Source organism: Parasteatoda tepidariorum, chromosome 2 (assembly GCF_982258835.1).
Source record: "Parasteatoda tepidariorum strain Cologne lab strain chromosome 2, Ptep-v5.0, whole genome shotgun sequence".
Lineage (NCBI taxonomy): Eukaryota > Metazoa > Arthropoda > Arachnida > Araneae > Theridiidae > Parasteatoda > Parasteatoda tepidariorum.
In genome coordinates, this window is record NC_141756.1 from 61934790 (window position 1) to 61955698 (window position 20909).

The 20909-nt window shown below is 26.4% G+C and overlaps 1 protein-coding gene across 1 annotated transcript in view; it reads right to left on the reverse strand.

Moving 5' to 3' along the window:
• Positions 1-2188: 2188 nt before the first annotated feature.
• Mip (Myoinhibiting peptide precursor) overlaps positions 2189-20909 on the reverse strand; it is a 131616-nt gene continuing 112895 nt past the window's right edge. The window contains exon 3 of the mRNA XM_016075628.5: positions 2189-2907. Coding sequence (XP_015931114.1) covers positions 2870-2907 — 38 coding nt within the window. The 3' untranslated portion in view covers positions 2189-2869. The remainder of the gene's footprint in view (positions 2908-20909) is intronic.

Genomic DNA, 20909 nt, shown 5'->3' on the forward strand with positions numbered 1-20909 from the left:
AAATATTTAATGCAGCTTCCAAAGGATGAGTGTTGCTTATATTTATTATATATTCTATTTTAAATCATAAATTTGAAATATGTAATGCAGCTTCTAAAGAATAAAAATTGCTTATATTTTTAAAATGTTATTTTTATAAAATGTTATGTTTTAAATCATAAATTGGAAATATTCAATACATTTTCCAAATAATGAGTGTTGCTTATATTTATTATATATTATATATTAAATCATGTATTTCAAATATTTAATGTAGCTTCCAAAGGATGAGTGTTGCTTATAAGAAAGCATAGTCACCACTTTGTGCGTAATGGCTGATATGTTAATCCTTTTCCAAGGCTTAAACAGCTATCTTATAAACATTAAATCCAGAAATGTTATTAGATATGTTCTATTATTGAATGTATAATATTTAAAATATTATAGAATTAAATATACAAGCCGAAAATGTAAATTGTTTTTCATCAAATATTTGATAAATATTTTGTTTTTCATAAGAAAAATATTCGAAGTCCTGCAGTCTTTATTGATATTGAAGTCCTTATTGATATTTTTTTTATGTAAGCAAATAGATTTCAATTTCAAAATTAGTCTAAGAGGAAAATATAGATTTTTAATTAGATATGTATTGAATTAAATATAATTGAACTGTTGAATATTTTTAAATAAATATTCAACAGTTAAATACAACAGTAATTGTGTTTTTCCATAACAGAGTGATTAAAAATACCCATAGAAATACTTACAGATTTATCAACAAATAGCCAAAAAGAAGATATCTGCCAAAAAAAATTATTGTTCATTTCAAAGGAGCTTTTAGTTTTCAAAATATTTTGTGAGTTTTTGGATATCCACGCTTTAGAATTTTAAAATATTAGGAATATATTTAATTTTAAAAACTAATTTTTTCCACTAGGAAAAATAATTTAAGCTTGTCTCTGAAATATATATCTCCCCCCTTCGTTATAATTCAAGTAATACTGAAACTTTGAATGTTTTTTTCTCCGTTATCGATTGTTTCATGTTTCTTTGAATATATCTTGAAGACTACACAAGATAACTGCATGTAACTCAACATATGTATACTTTGATATTTATTAAAGAAGTTATTGCTTTATGTTAAAAATTACATTTTCAGCAACAGACTTATGTTTATATTTTACCTTTATTTTTATTTAAGAAAGGGCAAAGTTTGTTTTGAAATTTTTACTCATAGTAAATATTTAAGAAAAGGTAGTCAGACGAAATCCATGCAATTTTGAATTTAGTTCTTTTTTAAAAAATTTTTTATCAATGCGATACAAAAAAATACTAAAGGTAATTTAAGTTAGGATAATGATACGAAAATAAGAAGTAGAAAAAGATAGTTAATATTAAAGTCTGATATTTTCAGTCAAATAAAAGTTAACTAGCACTATTTTTCTTAAAGTTTATAAATTTCTATGTTTTTAATTCATCACAGAAAGTTTGTGAGCCGCTTTTGTATACGTATTAAGCAGTAAAACAAAACAAAAAACTCAAAGGATATTAAATATTAAAGAGTTGTAATAAATGGATATTTAAAAAGGTCCTATTGAGCCCAGGACTATTTGTTAGGTAAAAGAAAGTAAAATGAAGCAGCCCCACAACAACCTTATGTGAACTAGGGGTCCTGGAGGTTAAGAGTTCACAATACCGTGACCAATGGCATGATTGTGGCTTTGTGGTCAGCATTGCTCACAGGCCATCTTTACTTCCCAGAAAAGCTAATACCCATGGATCTGAGGCTGGGTGAACTTCAAACCGCCACTGGTGAATGAACTCCAGTTCTTAACATTGTTTGTATTGTATGTAACCACGGAAGCATAACAGTGGTAAAATAAAGCCTTATTTATTATTTGCGGAAGTGCTATTTTTTTGTTTTTTTAATTTGAACTAAGTACAAAGAGTGGATAAAACTTTACTTCCATATCATGTTTAGATATTTTTTCAAATTATTTATGCCTTTTCCTTTAAATAAACTCAGGAATTCAAAGAATGTTTCTTTATGTTTCAAATTTAAACTATTGAAAAACTTGGGAATAGTTAACAAATATCTAAGTTTATTCTGCTGTACCTCATCTATTAATGTTTTATTTTAATCTTAGATCTATAATGTATGTTTCCATTATATTCACCTCTATATTTCTTATATTATATATTTGTATTCTTTTACATTCTTACTTTTTTACGTCTGATGCCAAGATTAAAACAAAACTTTTAAATCAACATTGTAGGAAAAAGTTTGAGATACAGTTTAAGTAAAATTTAGAGATTTAAATAACTTTAAAAACCACTTTGAAATGAACAAAATAATCTGTGCATTCATTTTCAATAACAAAAATAATATATGGAAAAATAATCTATTTGCGTGAAATCCTCAGCTCCAATGACTAACAACACTTGAGATGTTTCACTTGTAAGAACTATAATAATATAATATTGGTACTTTTTAATGTAAGGAAATAAAGCAGCACTAAGTGCCATAATTACAAAGGTATCATAAATTTAATAAAATCTATTGTGCCACTTTTATAATAATTGTATGGTTCTTAATATTTTTTTAGCTGTTTGTAATAAAGATTTTTCCTTCCATTATTATTTTAATCTTTTATTTAGGTAAATAAATTGAATTGAATTTAAAACATGTTTAGACTACTAATTTAGTATTTTATTTTCAAATAAGTTAACTATAAAAGGTAAAATAAGGGACATAAATACTTCATGAGGATTATAGGTTATACACATGTTGTATGTAAACAGAATTTAAACATCTAAAGTTTGTAACCACAAAACATTATGCCGCATGACGCATGGACGACACATCAGATGGCTGCTTTCCTCTAAGACTTCACATCTGATCTGGGAGGTATAATCCTTGGAGGGTTTCTGAAAAATATGAAATTAAATTTGCATAGATTTACTTATGTAAATAATAGGTTTGATTATACTTGATTAAAATTTTCATACGATTTAAAAATTTACAAATTTGAAATAACAATAGACATGTTCCATGTGCTCAAAAATAGGCTCCCACTTTCAAGACTTGCCAGACGTGAATGAGAAGAAACAAAGTGATTTGAAGTTTGCTTTACAGTTAATATTTTAATATTATTATTCAGCACGAATATCACGAATGTACGAATTCAATTTTTTTCTACTATTTAAGTTTGATTGTCAGATATTTGAAAAAACTAATGTCTATATTTTGCAGGAATTCATGATTCTTATGACTAGAATACATAATACAGTATATATATTTTTTCTGAATTTACACACATTCATTGAACGGAAAAGTGATTGATTTTGTTGGATTATATTTGATGAATTTGTTGGTAATCTAAAAAAGCAAACAAATTATTAGTACCATGATTTCATTATTAGAGTTATTATTTTTCTCTAATACTTGATTTGGTTATAAGGTTAGGGGCAAATAAATAAAAAACGGTTCAAACGGACGAGATAATCAGGAATCACTATTTAACATCAGTGATGAGAACCTTGTTCCTTATACAAGGGTTTTCTACATTATTGCAGTACGCACTGAAAAAAATTCCAGATTAAAATACTGTATAAAGTATCGGTACTCAGGGTACCGGTAATTTTTACTGCAAAATTCATTTTTACCGGAATATGTTACGGATCAAAAAATCTGGCTATATCGCAATTTTTATAGTAATAAGTACCGTAAAATCCCTGAATCACTGTACTTAAATAAATAATACTATATAAAGAACGATGAAATGATTATTTCGAGAAAAATTTATTTATTTATTGGAAATACTTGTATAATAGAATATATTATAATTTTGAGAACTAATGAAAAATACATTATATTATTGATTTATAGTTATGGCTGAAATAAATGAGTAATGTATATTGATAGTTGCTTATTTCAATCCTTTACCATAAGGGGAACAGCAACAAAAATCTTTTGTTAAATATCTAAGGACACTTATTGGAAAACAGCATGATGGATTTGAGTTTTCAAAGAATATAAATAATAAATCAGCTTGCGAAAATAGAAAGGTATTTCTCAAATAGTAGCTAACTCCTCACAAGTTTAAGGAAATATTACTGTTATAATGCATTTTTGAAAAATGTCTTATAATGATTTTATGTTAGATGTAGGATATATTTTACTGAAATATTTGAAGTTCCGAGTTATGATTTCTTTTGATATTTGAGAAAGTAGGAACTCGTTTGTAATACCTATAATATTCAGTTCATTAAATATGCTCTTTTACTAATGGGTCTATATATGCATCGTTAGTGAGGAAAAAAATTATACTTTTATTCAACGGATTAGAATAAAATTTTCTCCTTGTTACTCGAAATTAATGAACTCTACATGGTTTGCTTTTATTTCGATTGGTCGGATATTTGAATGTTATATAGATAATGAATGTCAAATAGATTTATTCGTATACTTGTCATTATTTTAATTAGAGATTTTAATGAAAAATATCAAGTTTCAAATCATGTTACTACTTTGCTTACAGCACTAGCAATCGGTAGATCGACTAAAATTCCGGATCAAAGAACGGTATTAATTACCGGTACTTTGGATGCAGCATCCGTAAAATCCATTTTACCGAAACATCCATTTTTACCATTAAATATTTTACCGTAATATTACAGTAATGTTTTTTTAATTACAGTGATTTACGGTAATTATTGCTAAAAAATCACGATTTATCGGATTTTGTTATTTCCTATAAATGGATTTTACGATAAAGAAGAATTTTCCGGTAAAAAGTGTCGTCATCCTGAGTGTCGTTATTTTTTAAAGTAATTTAATCCGTAATTTTTACAGTGTGGTCTATTTGATGTACCAGCTGTAAGAAAAAGATTAATGAAGTGTAAATGTGAATAAAATTTAATTTCATCATTTGTCATTAGTTTTCTCATTGCTCTAAATTGCAGAAGTATGTTTGTAATGGAATTTTTGAAATTGTAAAATGCGTAGTTGATATTATTGTAAATAAATCGTAATAATAATTGTAATGTAAATATATTGTAAATAATTATATTTTCTCTTTATCTGCTTACATTGTTTTGATTGAGAAACAAAATTTCTCAATCAAGACAATAAAAGCAAATAAAGAGAAAATATAATCAAACAGACTACTAAAAAGAAATGGAACTGGTTTGATGTTTGATGTACCCTTTTGATTAAATTTGTCACTTTGTTTGAAAGTTAAGAAGCAACCTTACGTTGTTATATAAATTCTATTTCTTTTGATGTATAGCCTATGCATTTCATTGATATAGCATATCATTTCATATTATATTTTTAACACATTTAAGCACATCGAATTGTATTTATTATACACAAATAGTATCTATTTTAACTTCTTTTAATGTAACTGTTATAAGCATATTGCATGTTTTAATAACAGTTTTTTTTATTCTCTTAGGTAATCACTTCATTATAGTTTTGCCTCATATCAGTGTAGAATCAAACTAATTTTGTTATATGTAATTTTGTAACTATGTTAGTGATAATTGTTTGGTATTTTCAGAATATCAAATTATGCACTGAGAAAAAAAGTGTTATCAAAACTACTGGAACATACTTAATAACTTCCATACTAACTGAACATACCGTTTCTTTGGTACTATGGAAACACCAAAAAGCTCAGCAAATTTTACCGATGCGCTTTGGTAAGGATTTTGGTAAAATTAGCAGTAAAATATAGTTTTATAAAATGCAAAAAAGTTTGGTGAATGTGATAAAATTTGGTAATTTTATCATGATGTGTTTGAACAAGGTATTAAAATTATTCATTCAGTTAAATTAACTTTTCAGTTTTGTATTTTTAACTAAAAGTTTGAAAATAAGAACTATAATTTTGAAAACCAGAATTTCCGGTAAACCGTTACCATATGAAAAAAAATACCAAATCAATGGTTTAAATAACGTATATTTTGGTTTTGTTAGCTACATACCTCGAATGTCATTTACATACCGTGAGGAATTTTTTTTCCTCCTTGTGTAGTAATTTCTACATCTAGTCTAATTTCAAAATTTCTAAAAAATCTATTTTCCGTGTAGTATGCAGCTGTCAGTTCTGAAACCGTCAATAACAGAATATTATAAATTTTTTACGAGAAATTAATTTGCTTAATAAAAATTGAATAAAAAAGTTGAAAGTAAGACTAAAAGAGAATGGAATATATTCAGCATGCCTATAACTAATTGATGTTAAGAAGTTGACGAATAGTCTTTGTTCAAAGTATGTTCTTATTTTTTAATAATAAAACATTCAATCGAGCTTAAAGTATTCCTTTCTACAGTTTATTGAGTTATTTATTAATGAAATATCAGACAACTTGTCAATATTTTTAATAAAAACAGTTCCCTCTAATTTCCCCTTTTTAATAAAACATAAATTCAACAAAATGAAATTTTAATTAGAAAAACAGAGGAATGTATCAAAGAGGATGGTTACCCAACAACACCCTTAAATGAAATGTTTAATTATATTTGATCCTAAATTAAGTTTTGAATCTCTACTAATTACATTCTTTTCAAATGAAAAACATGTAAGAAAAAAGAACCACTAAAGCAACTTTGTTGAATTTCTTCATTATTTTTTACAACGTACTTTAATCAATTTTATTAAGTATACTTTATCACGATCAATTCAATTAGTCTTTTAGGTGAAAACTCTTATTGCCCATAATTTAGTTAGGTGTAGTAAATTAGTTCAAATTATACATTGTACGCATTTTTGAATTATAAGCAATCGTTAGTCAAGCCCATATATATTGGTACAAAATGTAACAATAGATTATTTAAACTTTTATGTAAGAGCTCTGATTATTTGAATTCTCATTTATATGAATTCAAATAATCGCTATTGTTTGTATCAATAGTCTTATTCCTTTTAGATTTTTTCTTCTTTATTTTGTTCAAAACAAATTAAATTCAAAGGAGAAAAAGAATAAAATCCTTTTAAAAGTAATAATTTTTTTTCAATGTTTTCCAATCATTCATAGTAAATTGGCAAAAATGTATTTTGAAGGATCATAGCTTTTATTTAAGTACCTTCTTTTATTTTAAAATTGAACTAATAGAGTGATGGATGATTATTTATGCAAACTATAACTTTTAACATTGTAAACAATTACAATACTTGTGATCTGATTTTTTTAAAGCATTATCTTTAACATTGCCAATTACATTTAAATACCTTATAACTCCACAATTTTTATATACATATTATATTTTTCATTAATCAATAAGAATACGTAGTAATAATAAATATATCATAATAATTATATTTTAATATTTTTATTCCTTAATATTTCTTGTAACAGTCACGAACTGTATTTTGCGAAACATTTAAACCAATACGTGATATATACTCAATGGTATTAATTTAATCTTCTATAGTATCTTTCCATCAACATTTCTGCCTGTCTTAACCCCTTAACATTCTTATTAATTTTAGGTAAACGGTTGCAAGAGTGCCTATTTTTTATTCAAGAAAATCAAATAGAAAAGGTGTACGTACAATCTATGTATTCCTTTTAGATGTTTCGAATTTTTTTCAGCTTGTATAAACATATTTCTATAAACATTTGTACTGGTCTTAACCCCTTAACGATCTTATTAATTTTAAGAAAACGGTTGTAAAAGTGTCTATTTTTTTATTCAAGAAAATCAAATAGAAAAGGTGTACGTACAATCTATGTATTCCTTTTAGATGTTTCGAATTTTTTTCAGTTTGAAATTAAAAAAGGAATAATTTTTTTAGGTGTAGTCAATATTCAGGTTAATTGAGATAGAATGTTGGTTTTTCAGTAGGCAAGAAAAATTAAAAAATTATGTGTTTAAATGATTGAAAAAAATTTTAAACTTACGCACAATATTAATAAATATTTGTAATTTTTTTAAATGAGAAATTTCGATGCATGAGATGCAAAGGCCAACATTATATTCCGATCTCATTAAAAGATAGTATCGTACTGCCATCTAATGTGTAAAAAAAGAAATAAAAAAGTTCCTGGTACAAGAAATGGATATATTTAAACATTTTTGGTGCATTACTTTTGAACTCTTGCCCAGAAATATCACGGGCACGAGAAATAGTAGACGAAGTTCATCCCGTGATTTTGACAGGAGAGAGAGAGGGATGGGCTTAATAATCGCTTTTAATGCTCCTTGGACAAATCGATCATCTTATTATTGCATGTACGCCTAATTATGTATTGCTTATGTAAATAAAAATATCGGATGCAGCTTTCTAATTTTAAGATAAAAAAATAATTTTAAAAATAGTATAAAAGTAGTTATTCAATATTTATTAATGTAGTGATTTTACGCAAATAAAGTACAATTTTTTTTTTAAATATCATATAATTAATCTACAAGATTAAAAGCCTGAAATCAAACATCAAACAAGATCAAAACTATAAAATTTATGTATACATTTGTATGTTGGCGTAAATTTTAAACTTTAGAATTCATTTTATGTACAAAGCTTCTGATTTAAAATAAAACACAAATTATACTCTGATAATAACGAAATAATTACTATTTTAGAACAACCGTAAAGGGAATTTGCTCGAAAGTAATTACAGCAATATGATTGCTCCCATGAAGACATCTTCAATACCAAAGTGGTTTCATCATTTTATCCATTAGTAGAATCCAATCTCTGATTAACCTCATTCCAAGCCAAACTACTCGTTCGGCAATCAAGTTGAAACGCTGGTCTGGAACGCGGTTCATGGTACATTATCTGACAGAAACAAGGCTTATGTCGCCAAATTAGGCGACATATGATTCTAGCAGATAAAGCAAGCTTTCATACATCACTGTCGTCAGAACTTAGATTATAAATGGGATTTACAAGAAGAGTTATCCGCATGTTCGTAAATCATGGTGTCAAAGGAAAAGTGAGAGAACCAAGGGAAAAGAAAGCTTTTGTTAGAGGCTGCGGTGGTTTAATGTGTCAAAATAAGTGCAATATTTTGCGAAGAAATTTTCACTTAAGTACGTAAACAATGCTTGATGACGTCATTATCTGTTGGTAATTGAAGCTGGATCTTCTCGAATAAAGGATATTCTCCTGATTTGTTCGTAAAGTTTTACACCTCCCTGGGTTTTCAAAGAGATCCATATTTCTGCTTCCCAACTGGTGATATATTTATGTATATGTTACTTACAGTTCTTTTTAAGAATTTAGATTTTAATGTGATACTGTGAATGTGAATTTTAATGTGAATTTTACTAAGTACATGCAATACCTTAAAAAAAATTCATCTGTATGGACAGAGGTTTGTGTATATATTAGATATTGTATGCACCATGGCTGTAAGAAGATACTTATTATGCCAACATTTTTTTTCTATCTGGGTGATTCATTTAATCAGTATAAATACTGAAATACATTATAATTATCAATAAACTGTAGTTAGTAACTAGTATGAACTACTAATGAAATTCTCATAAACTGATCTTAGTGAAAGGAAAAGCAAACTGCTGCAAATAGATTGAGAGGTGAACAAAACTATATAAAAATAACTGGACTAATTCTATAAGCAATAATGCATGCTATATGCTTGAGTATTTTTCAAACGACAGTTCTTCTTTGCTTAATTGAATTACAGTTTTTTTTGTAAGCCTTTACTTATTTTGGTAATTACTTTTTCGCTTAATGCAAGAAAGTTTGGAAACAAAATAAAAACAAATCTTATTTTAAACATCAGATTTTTTAAGATACCTCGCATATTTACTACCACTTCTTGGTATTAGTACAACCATTGGTTTTTCCAAGAAATACACATTCAAATAAAAATCAATAGAAGCAATTTTTAATTTTCATAAATGAACATATTTCATTGTACCATTTTTTAGACACAAGGTTTCTTATGCAAACACAAGGTCCATAATCAAGTAAACTTTTACACTGAGGAAAAAAAATGCTTGTAACATTACCGTACTGTAAGATAATGAATTCTGGTTGGAAAACTAAAATTCTGGTTAATAGAACCAAAATATACAGTATTTAAACCATTATTTTGCTAATTCCGTTCATATAATAATGGTTAGCTGGAAATTCTGGTTTTCAAAAATATAGTTTTTATTACTACACATAAAGTAAAAAATACCAACCTGAAAAATAAATTTAACGGAATAAATGATTTTATGCGATGCTCTAAGGTAACGGGATAAAATTACCAAATTTTACCGCATTTATCAAATTTTACCACAGATTTTAAAGCCATGTTTTAGTATTAATTTTATCAAAATTTCATTCGGTAAAAATTGATGATCTTTTCGGTGTACCCATAGACACTGAAGCTAAAAAAAATTATATATATCTTCTGGTAATTTTGACCATGCTTTTCCGCAGTTTAGAAGAACAATTTTATGGATCAATTTTTAACAATTAGTTTAATTACCAAAGGAAGGAATTGAAAAATTTGTGTTTGAACCTGACTATATACAGCTCAAATTTATAGTCTATGTCATTTTTAAACTCACAAATTTATTCACCATGAAGCACGTAACTAGAAAGTTCTAACTTACTATTATCTGTCTTGACTTTCACTCTTATATAAATAGCTATGACTTATGAACATGTTTAAATTGTTTATTAACTATTCAAATAAACTTATACTAATAGTTTTTAAACAATCATTTTTCTTAGAAAAACTTGCTACAAGTTTGTAAAATCATAACTCTTTTGCCATTTTGATATTTTACATGTATTTAGTTTACCTTTAAATTATTTATGTTCATGAAACATTCCTTTAAATTCTTTGTGCATTATGAATGAAATTGGAAAAAATATTTTACATTAAAATACATAAAAATACAGATATTTCGAAATGTCTGTCTTTTAAAGAAGTTTTAATAAAATATATGCACGTCTGAAGAAAGTAATCGTAAGAAAACTTAGCTGTTGTACTTCAGGGAATTCAAAAATAACTTCCAGAGATGTCACGAATTAAATGTTATAGTTATCAAAAAGTGCTTTGAATTCATTTTTGTTCCCAAGAGGCAATGATATCTGTTGATTATTTGCTGTCACAATTTTTAAAAAAATAAATATAAGAAATCAAAAATCTTTAAAGTTTACACTCCGTTTACTTGTTTAATCGATTTGTGGTCTATAGTTTTGTAATGACAAATAAATCTCAGGTATAAATCTGGAATAAAAGTTTTAGTCAAATAAAGCAGTTTACGAAAGTCTTCATACTCTTTGTCTTTTAAAATGATTTATAACATTCGAGTCTTTATCTTTGTGAACATCTATGAGAACATCAGTATAAGATAATCTGAGTTTGCACCGTTGAAATTAAAAATAATAAATTAAATTGTATTTTTCATTTAGTTAAAAAATACATACTCCTACGCGAAATCGGGTAATATTTTGATTTAGAATGATCTTCTGAAATAAATTTATTTTAATCTGTCTATCTATCTATGTTGTTACAGTTACAAGAATAAATCCGGTTAGTATTAATACTAACCGGTCAATATTAGTAAAACCGCTTCTTTTATTCAAAGGAAGAATAAAAAGGAGAGATTTCCGTATCGTGATCTGTGGTAGAATAATCGCCAAGTCTTAGCAACTACCGGGCAGTGACCCACGTGAAACTAAGTAAAAAACATCACAGAAAGGGATCAACTTGAAGGTGTTAATTCGTTAATTTTTTTTAGTTAAACATCAATTTGGCGCCTTAGCGATTGTAATTGGCGAGGCAGATCACGATCCGGAAATATCCACAATAAAAATTCGAAAGAACGGCACTGACCAAACTTCATTAGCTATTCTTAATAATAACCAGTAAATGCGATAAATTTGCGTAAATTATTCATTTTAATCAGCTTATTTGGTTATTATTAATATTGACCTGTTAGTATTAATAGTAAGTCTTAAGAAGGAAAGGTAAGAGGAGAAGTCTTACACTAATTCATGTTTCGTCGCCAGTGTGTAACATAGGCAAATGATGAAGAGAACTTGGCAATGCATTCAAGATAAAAATTGAGGTTTCGGATAATTTATAACTTAAAAACAGTTTCAAAATAAGTAAAACAAATTTTCTCAATAAAGATTGTGTGTAAAATGGAATTTAGCATGATTGGTGAGGTATTTGCCTTGTTAAACAGCTGTGTGCCTTACACAAACTATATGGTACTAGTAAATAAAAATCATTAAATAATGCATATAATTTATCTGATGTAAGTAATTATACTATAGGTTATCATAATATAATCTGAGAAATATTTGAACTAAAAAATTTAATTTATTTCATGATATTTGAATTAATTCGTTAAAACTTAAACGGGATAAGATAAACGTAATAAGTAAAACGCTTAAAGATAAACGTAATACCTGTAAAGGTAACGCAAAACTTGTATAGATAAAAATAACTGTTGAGTAATTTATATCATGTAACAATATCGATATTTATAAATTTTTATTGGTTATTTTACACTTCTTAATAAATAATATGTTAATTTTCCGATAAGAAAGTTTTATTTTTAACCCTTTAATATGCATTTATATTATTGAAACCAATTTTAATATGATAAAAAGAAACCCCGTGTAATTAGAAAAATATAAATTCTTGTGATTAATTATCACTTTGACTTTATGTAACTTAATTTATATATTTATCAACTGTTCTGGTTTAATTTAAAATTACAGTTAGAGCCACGTAATGATTTTATACAGTTATTCAATTTCATGAAAAATAATTTTATTCTTCACTTTTTTAAATTTAAGCGCAAAATAAGGCTAAATAAATTTTACAAAATGCAGTTAAAGTAGCACAAAAATATAGATAAAAATAGTTGAAGTATCTATGCAAAAAATAGTTTATGGGAAATTTCTTTAACACTTTGATAAAAGTATTAAATTTTATAATAGCAATTTATTGAAAAGTATCAGAATCATTAATATAACTAGTTCATATTATTATTTTTGCGATGTCAATATAATCTCAATAGTCGTACTGTCTTAGAATTTATCTCAGCATATTTCCACTGAACTCAGTTATTTTTATCAATATATAACACGGTCTGAGACAAGCATTATTATATATTCGACATTTTTTGGGAACATAAATTTCAAGTTCACGGCAATTTAACATCTCAATTTTTACCCTTAGAATATCAAAATAATACCACTAACATAAAAGTAAAAAAAATATCTTGAATAAATCAGTTTTCCTTGTTAGCTTTGAAATAAGACTTTTGGAAATGGTAGGCTTTTAGGCTCCCCGCGCATTTTGAGTTTTATATTGTGCTGGATTTGCATTTTTTTCTCGAATTTTACGCTTTGCAATCTCCATATTTTTATTAGTAAGTTATTTGATCCTGATATCATCAAATTTAAAGTAAATAATACACGAGGTAGAAATAAACAATTATCACGATATTTGACGAAAAAATGTAGTACAATACAAATACTAAAAGCATGAAAAATATTAGAATTCGATAATCAATACAAGTAATACAACGCATGTAAGACGTAAGAAATAGAGGATGCATTGCAATAGAAACATATCAAATTGATTATTCAAAATTTAATTTTGATGTGCAAAATTCAAAATAACTAAATACAGTGTGACCCACGTAAGGATGAAAAATATCTGGAATTAATGAGCTGGTGGTATCATTAAATCATAATACGTGTTATGAGAGCATCTTAAGACGGAATATATTTTAAAACTAATTTTCTCATCTCTGTCATGTCATTTTCGATAGACAATTTATCACATATTATATTAAACTTTAAATGTTGTTTTTGAAAATGAGTTGTAAATGTGTCGAAAAATATGTGGGAAACAGAGAAACAAATCCAAAAAAAGGATAAAAAAAATACTCTTGTAGCTGCTTAAATAATAAGAGAAAGGAAAAAAACCCGGAAAAACAAAAAAACCTAAGAAACTTGATTATAATTTATATTGAGCAATGTAACACACATTAAAAACCGTTTTCAAAATAGCTTGCTACAATTGAGCAATAGTTGTTAGTAGGAATTCATCTTCATCTAATATATTATAATGTGATATTGTATTATGGTTTTCATTTACAAAGTTCTACATTGTTTCAGAAAATGTTTGGAAAATATAACCAATGACAAATCAGAGAAACAAACAGAGCATAGAGTTTGAAATGGTTAAAATGCGTAAATTTTGAAATATTTATCAAGTCAATCAATTTGAACTAATATATATTATCGTTTTTTAAAACTGAAATTAATAATTAAAAGTTATCAAGATTTATTACTTTAAAGTACAATACACATTGTTTCATTAACAATAATTATCTGTTTAATCAAATTTTTCTTTCATTTTATGAAGTATTATGAAATAAAATATGATTACATGTACATACTTCAATGCAGCTTTAAAATACTATAAAGACAAAAAGAAAAGGTAGAGGCAGCTTTTGAAAAGTATTCCAATCTCAGGTTACAAGCTGTTATTTTTCACGAATAGATCCAAGGTAACTACGGACTTTTAGTGACAGGAAAATAGAAAAGCATGATACCTGATCTGGCACCTTGCAGTGGAAAACGTCAGATGGAGAAAAAGATTTATTTTATAATGCAAACCGAAGACACTGTGATGTTATCCATGCTATACAAAACGTTGAGGTGCTCTTACACCCCCACCCTAAAAAATGTAGTTTTTTCTTTTCTTTTCAAAAACAAAATAGAAATTTTGGACACATACCTTTTCTTTGTGAATCTGTTTTAAAAATATAGATTTAAACGTTTTTTGAGGTAAAATAGATTCTTAAGTGTATATTATAAATGCTTCCTTGAATTGTATCTAATACAGATAAAAAATATTAATAAAAGAAGTATTAGTTTAGATTTCGGAAGCTAAATGTTTACGATAGTCATTCTATAAGAAGAAAAAAATCGATTAGGTTAAATACACTTTTGCATTAACAAAATATTGAGAGAAAACAAGACAGATAGCTATGTTTATGCGAGATTTCGTGGAATGAATATTTTTTCCACCATGCCATGCCGTGCCATATGATTTATTTTCGTCCAAACATTAATTAAGTAAAATTTTTAATGTGTAATTAAAATTTTTAATGGTTAATGGTTAATTTTATTGAGCCAAAACGTCCAAAAACAATTTAGTATTATTGATGTTAACTTTCCTCCTCAGGATTACTCCGGAAAATAAATATTATGCTGAAAAAAAATACAAGTTATTATTTTTTCCATCTTGCCATGCTATATTTTTGCCCTGATTGCCATGCCAAAATGACATGAAATAGTTCAGTTTAATTTATGTAAACTTTCGCTATCATGTAAATTCTAAGAATTAAATATTATACTTTAAGAAATAAATACAGACCAGTAATTTTCATGCTATATCCATGCATGCGATATTTTCCCCTAAAATCGTTATTTCTTTTTAATATTTTGAGTCAAAATATTAAATAATAATTCAGTTTTATTGATGTTAACTTTCGCGTCGTCCTGTGTTTTATAAAAAATAACTATTATAATATAAGCAATGCATAAAAAATTAATATTTTTTTACCATGCCACGTTATGTGCTATATCTATATATAATATCTATATATAATATTTAGAAGTTCATTACATTAATAGAAATATTAACCGTATTCAGAATCATTCGCTATGATGCTATTGTTTGAGTTCAACACCTGAAAATTAAGAAAAAAATAACCGTAATCAACAATTTTTTTCTGGTACTCTTTCCCTTTGGCGCACCGTAAGAAACTATTTTCACTATACATAGTAAGTTTCTTGGTATGAGCATTTACATGTTTAGTACCTATTAAAAACATCAATTAACATAATACCAGTAATACATATTTCAAAGTTATTTAAACATCGTTGGCGTCAATAATGATAGAAACATTTTTTTACGATTCTCCTAGACGAATAAGTATCTTTCTCCATTTTTCTCCATTTGTAGGGGAGAGTGGAGTCAATTGTAACAGGGTACGATTGTAACAGAGCAAAAATTTCGAGTGTCGGGTTCTAGATTTGGTTCCTAGGTGGCGCACAAGGTGCATTTAATAAATCTACATGTACACCCCTGCTGGCAACTATTTTTATGCACTTTTGAAAGAGTTACATCACAAAAGATATTTTCACGCTACGTAAGTACTTTTTTTGGTATTAGTAAGTACTTTTTTTGGTACAAATAAAAATTATTAACCGAATATGTAAGTGGACACCTTAATTACCGTTTCAAAAAAAATTAGTTTTGTTAATTAACTAGCATTGTTCTTAACAAATGAAGCTGAAATGGCGTCTTGGGGACGATTGCAACAATAAGTAAAGGGACGATTGTAACAGCAGAAAATAAATAATCTTATGTTTACAAACCATTACTTAACTCTTCAAGAACCACCGATTGTTTCCTATATCATTTATATTATGTTGCATAGGCATTATTTTATTTGTCACCTTTCACAGCATAAATTAAAATTTTTAACCCCTTAAAGTTAAAAGTTTAACACTTTAGGTCTCAGCTCATTATTATTTTTACTCCTAAAATATCACTACTATTTTTGATCAATAAAAAATATATCACAACTATGATAATATGCATAATTAACTATGTTTTAGTTGAATTTATAAACTGTTACAATTGACCCCATAAGTGGGGACAATTGCAACAAGTGCACGAATGTCAAAAATTGTTAATAACTAATGTAATGACGTTTAAAATAAGGCATTTATTTCTTTTTCTAGTAGAGGATAGTCTACTTTACTCGTCTTTTAATTAATACTAATAATATATTGGATTTTTTGTTAGTCAAAAGCAGTTAAGTAAAAAATGTTACAATTGACCCCACTCTCCCCTACCATATTTTTTTCCAAACGGTTATTTTTTAAAATTTGGATCAAAAATATCCAAGGATGATTTAGTTTTATTGAAGTTAACTTTCACCCACGTGTATAGTATACAAAATAAATATTAAACTGTAAGAAATAAATACAAATTAATTTTTTTATATCATGACATTTCATAGACTATATCCATATATGCTATTTTATACTGAGCATAGTTAATTTTCTTAAATATTTTGAGCTAAATGTCCGAAACTTAGTTCAGTATTGATGCTAACTTTTGCTCACTTGCTTACTATAAGAAAACTCCGTAAAGTCACACGTTATTTTTGTCATTGTACTGGGTTTTCGCAAATTCTCATATTTTTATTTAAAAAAAAAACAATTTCTTTTCAAAAATGTTTTTAAGTTAATGGTTAAAAGTTCTTTTTTTATTATTTGACAGTTTGCATTTTACACTTAATCACTTTAATTGAATAAACTTAACTGCAAAAATTATGGAATGATATTTTAAGGTAAATATAGATTTTTCTGTTAGATGGATTTTATTAATGATGCCGGTTCTTTGTGCCGTAATTTTTATCTGGAATTTTTTATCGTGTAGGCGCTTTCTCATCATTTTCCACGAACATTTCCAAATTACTTTACAATGTAGTTATTACTTTTTTACGTTGAGATTTCTTTTTTTGCTCTTAACCAAATTTTCTATGACACTAAATTTTCAAAATGCTTACTTCGAAACTTATAAGTTTACAATAAAACACAGAAAATTAACGTTTTTCGTTAGAAAAGTTAAAAGTTAATGTCAGTTAAAATGGCTGAATTAACTTATTTTGTTCCCATATTTGAGAATTATACGTCGTTTTGATGTCTATATCACTTATTTGTTTTGTTTTCTATTTTCTAAGTAATTAGAGCAAAGAAGATAAATTACGACATTATATTGTTTAAAACTTTTTTTTTAAAAAACGTAATAACTCACTTACGTTGCTCTGGTCCCATTCTACACCTTGAAAATAATTTTTTAGCTGAAAAGCTCTAAATGTTTATTCGTTTGATTTGAATACAAATTTACAAACCAAAAAGAGAAAAAAAACTTTTTAGGTATTCGACTTTTTCTTTTTATTATAGTTTTTGAGTAATAAAGAAAATAAAAAATGGAATAATCGTTGAATCAGAAGAACTACAATTTATGTATACAGTTTCAGATATTTGCAAAAGGAAATGCCTCTATTCCTTCGAAATTTCTTTCCTTAGTAAATATGCAAAATAAGTTTCAAATTTTAGAAAAAAGAAAAAACTTAGCACACATTTAAGCCAAAGAACTAACGAGTTGAAATTTATGAGTAATCTAATGTTTTTTTCTGTTGCTAATGGTAAAAAAAATGGGATGAGAGCTTTTTGTTACATTTGAAATTCCATTTTGTTACAAAAAGCTGCCAAATAAGAACAGAATACTCTAAAGCCAGTACTGCTTAACGTTAATGAATTTTTTACAGAACAGAAAACATATTTTATGACCAAAAACAGTACTCTTGAAATATGTTTTATGAATTTTAACTCTTAGAAAATGTTTTTGTTGAAAATAGCTATATTTAAAAAAACTTGAGGGCATTATTGTTGAACAAAATTTCTTCAAAAATATTTAAGACCTTTATTGTTGAGTTAGTGTGATTTTTTTAATAAATATTTAAATTCAACTTAGATTTCAGACATGCACAAAGAAAACATTGATGAAGCTACTATCTTTTTGAATAAGCTTCGATCATTAAAAATTTGAGGTTTATTCATGTTTTTGCTTTGCAACTGCTTTGTTAAAAAGTATTTAATACTTTGAAGAGTATTAAGAGTTGACTAAGCACTGGTATATTAATTAGAATTTTTTGTAAACTGAAACCGACATTTCCCTTTGTAAAAGGTAATTAACATAATTTACGTTAGCACATTTTAATTTAATTCAAAAAAAGGTTTAGAAGTTAAAAATGTATAGAGTTATATGCCGTGATTTTGATATGGATTAGTTGGTCAATATTCATTGTAGAAAAAAATTAAATTGCCTTTTCTATGTCAAAAAAAAATAATGAACTCTTTTGCGCAAACTAACTATTCTTAACTATTATGCCAAAATTGTAAATAAATTCTACGTTTAAAAAACTATAAGAAAGTAGCAAAGGCTTGAAAATAAATTGAAAATATCCGGGAGATACCGGGCAAGATTTTAAAAATATTCTGAAAAATGCTTGCGGTTATGCATTCGTGTAGAAAGTATTACAATTTATCTAGTTACTGTCTCCCTTTTTTAATATAATTATGTGCATTTTAGCTTTTACCCATTATTGTTTGCTATTGGCATTTACATAATTACTCTTTTCTTTTCTTTTATAAATTTCTTTTATAATTTCTTCTGTTATAAATTTTCCTAGATACTTATCTAAAATCTTGTTCTTTAAATAAGTGTAATTAACATTTCATGCAGTTATTTTCACAGTTCTGTGAGATTTTTCTGTTTAAAGTTGAAAGTTGCATGAAAAATAAGACGGAGAAAAGAGTATGTGTTTTGCTAAAAGTTTCGTACAAAAAAAATCAAATTTGTCTTTTTTTTCTTGTTCTAATTCAGGTAAAAACTTGATATTAAAACCAGTTGAAGCAGAGTGAATTCCATTTTTTTCATGTACATGTACTTGTCACGATTTTCAAATATCGTTTCCTTCTTTATTGTGTAAAAATAAAGTAGTTTTTTTTAATTAACATCAGTGTGTGCAAAAACTTATTATTTAAAAACATTAAATTTGGTAATATTTTAATGATGGTTCATGCAGTTTTCATAAAAAGACATTAAATCTGAAGTACAGTTCAAAAAACATCAAATAACAAAACTTTTGATTTAATAATAATTAATCAGCTGAGTAATTATAAATGAAAGATGAAATTAAGTAAGAACTTAAGGATTTAAATTTTCTTAGTTGTGAGAACAGTAGAAACCTGAAAGCTGAAATATACTAGAATCAATTTCAAACTTATAAATATTACACGGGATGGACAAAATAATGGAAATATTTCTATACTGATGCATTTTTTCATATTTCTCCAGAAAAACTTAGAGAATCATTTTATAACTTCAGAAATGTATAGATAATGCGATTTTTCCGTACTTATCAATGGAAATTTTAGCTTTTTGAGGCTTAAGGGACCGACAGTAAATTACGAGCGTAAAATAGTGTTTTTAACACCCAAGGACAAAAAATATAGCAATAAATTTGTAACTTGTAGCAGTTATTTTGGTTATTATATACATTAACTGTACAAAATTTTGGAAGCCTAACTTAAATATTCATGGAAATAAGGATATTTTTGTAAAAAAGAACTAATTTTTTGTCTTACGTTTTCTGATATAACTTTAAACATACTCAATAAAACAGAAAAAAGTTTTACAGAAAATTAAAATTTGTTGCAAAATTATGGCTTTAAAAATTCAGAAAAATTCGCTTAAAAATTGCGCAAGATATGAGTACTTAAAGTAGTTCTTTTACACTGAGTAAGCGCTGAAAAATTTAGATTTTTTTTCCTTAATTTTATAGATAATCGTATTTGATAACTAATAAAAAAATCCTATTTATATACGTATCTTATAAGTTTAAAATGTTTCAAGATATTTTCTGAGAGGTTTTTGTACTTCTTAAAAGTAATTCAAAATGATAATAGGTTTTCCACATATTTCATTAAATATGCAAATCGGACTTTTTTTTTTATTATGCGCTGAATACTATTCTCTACAAAATTTAGAAAAAAAAAACACTCCAAATTTTTCCCGAGCATGCGCAGTATAATAAAACTACTTTAATTACTCATATCTTGCTTAATTTTAAACGAATTTTTCACAAATTTTAAAGCAATGATTTTTTTAACTAATTTTAAATTGCTCCAAAATTTTGTTTAATTTTATTGGCAATTTTAAAAGGTTATGCATGAAAACATAAGACAAAAAAATTGTTGTAAGACAAAAAAATAGTGAAATTTAACCGCGTTTTAGTTTAACTAGCAGAGAGTTTCACTTTTATTTCTATT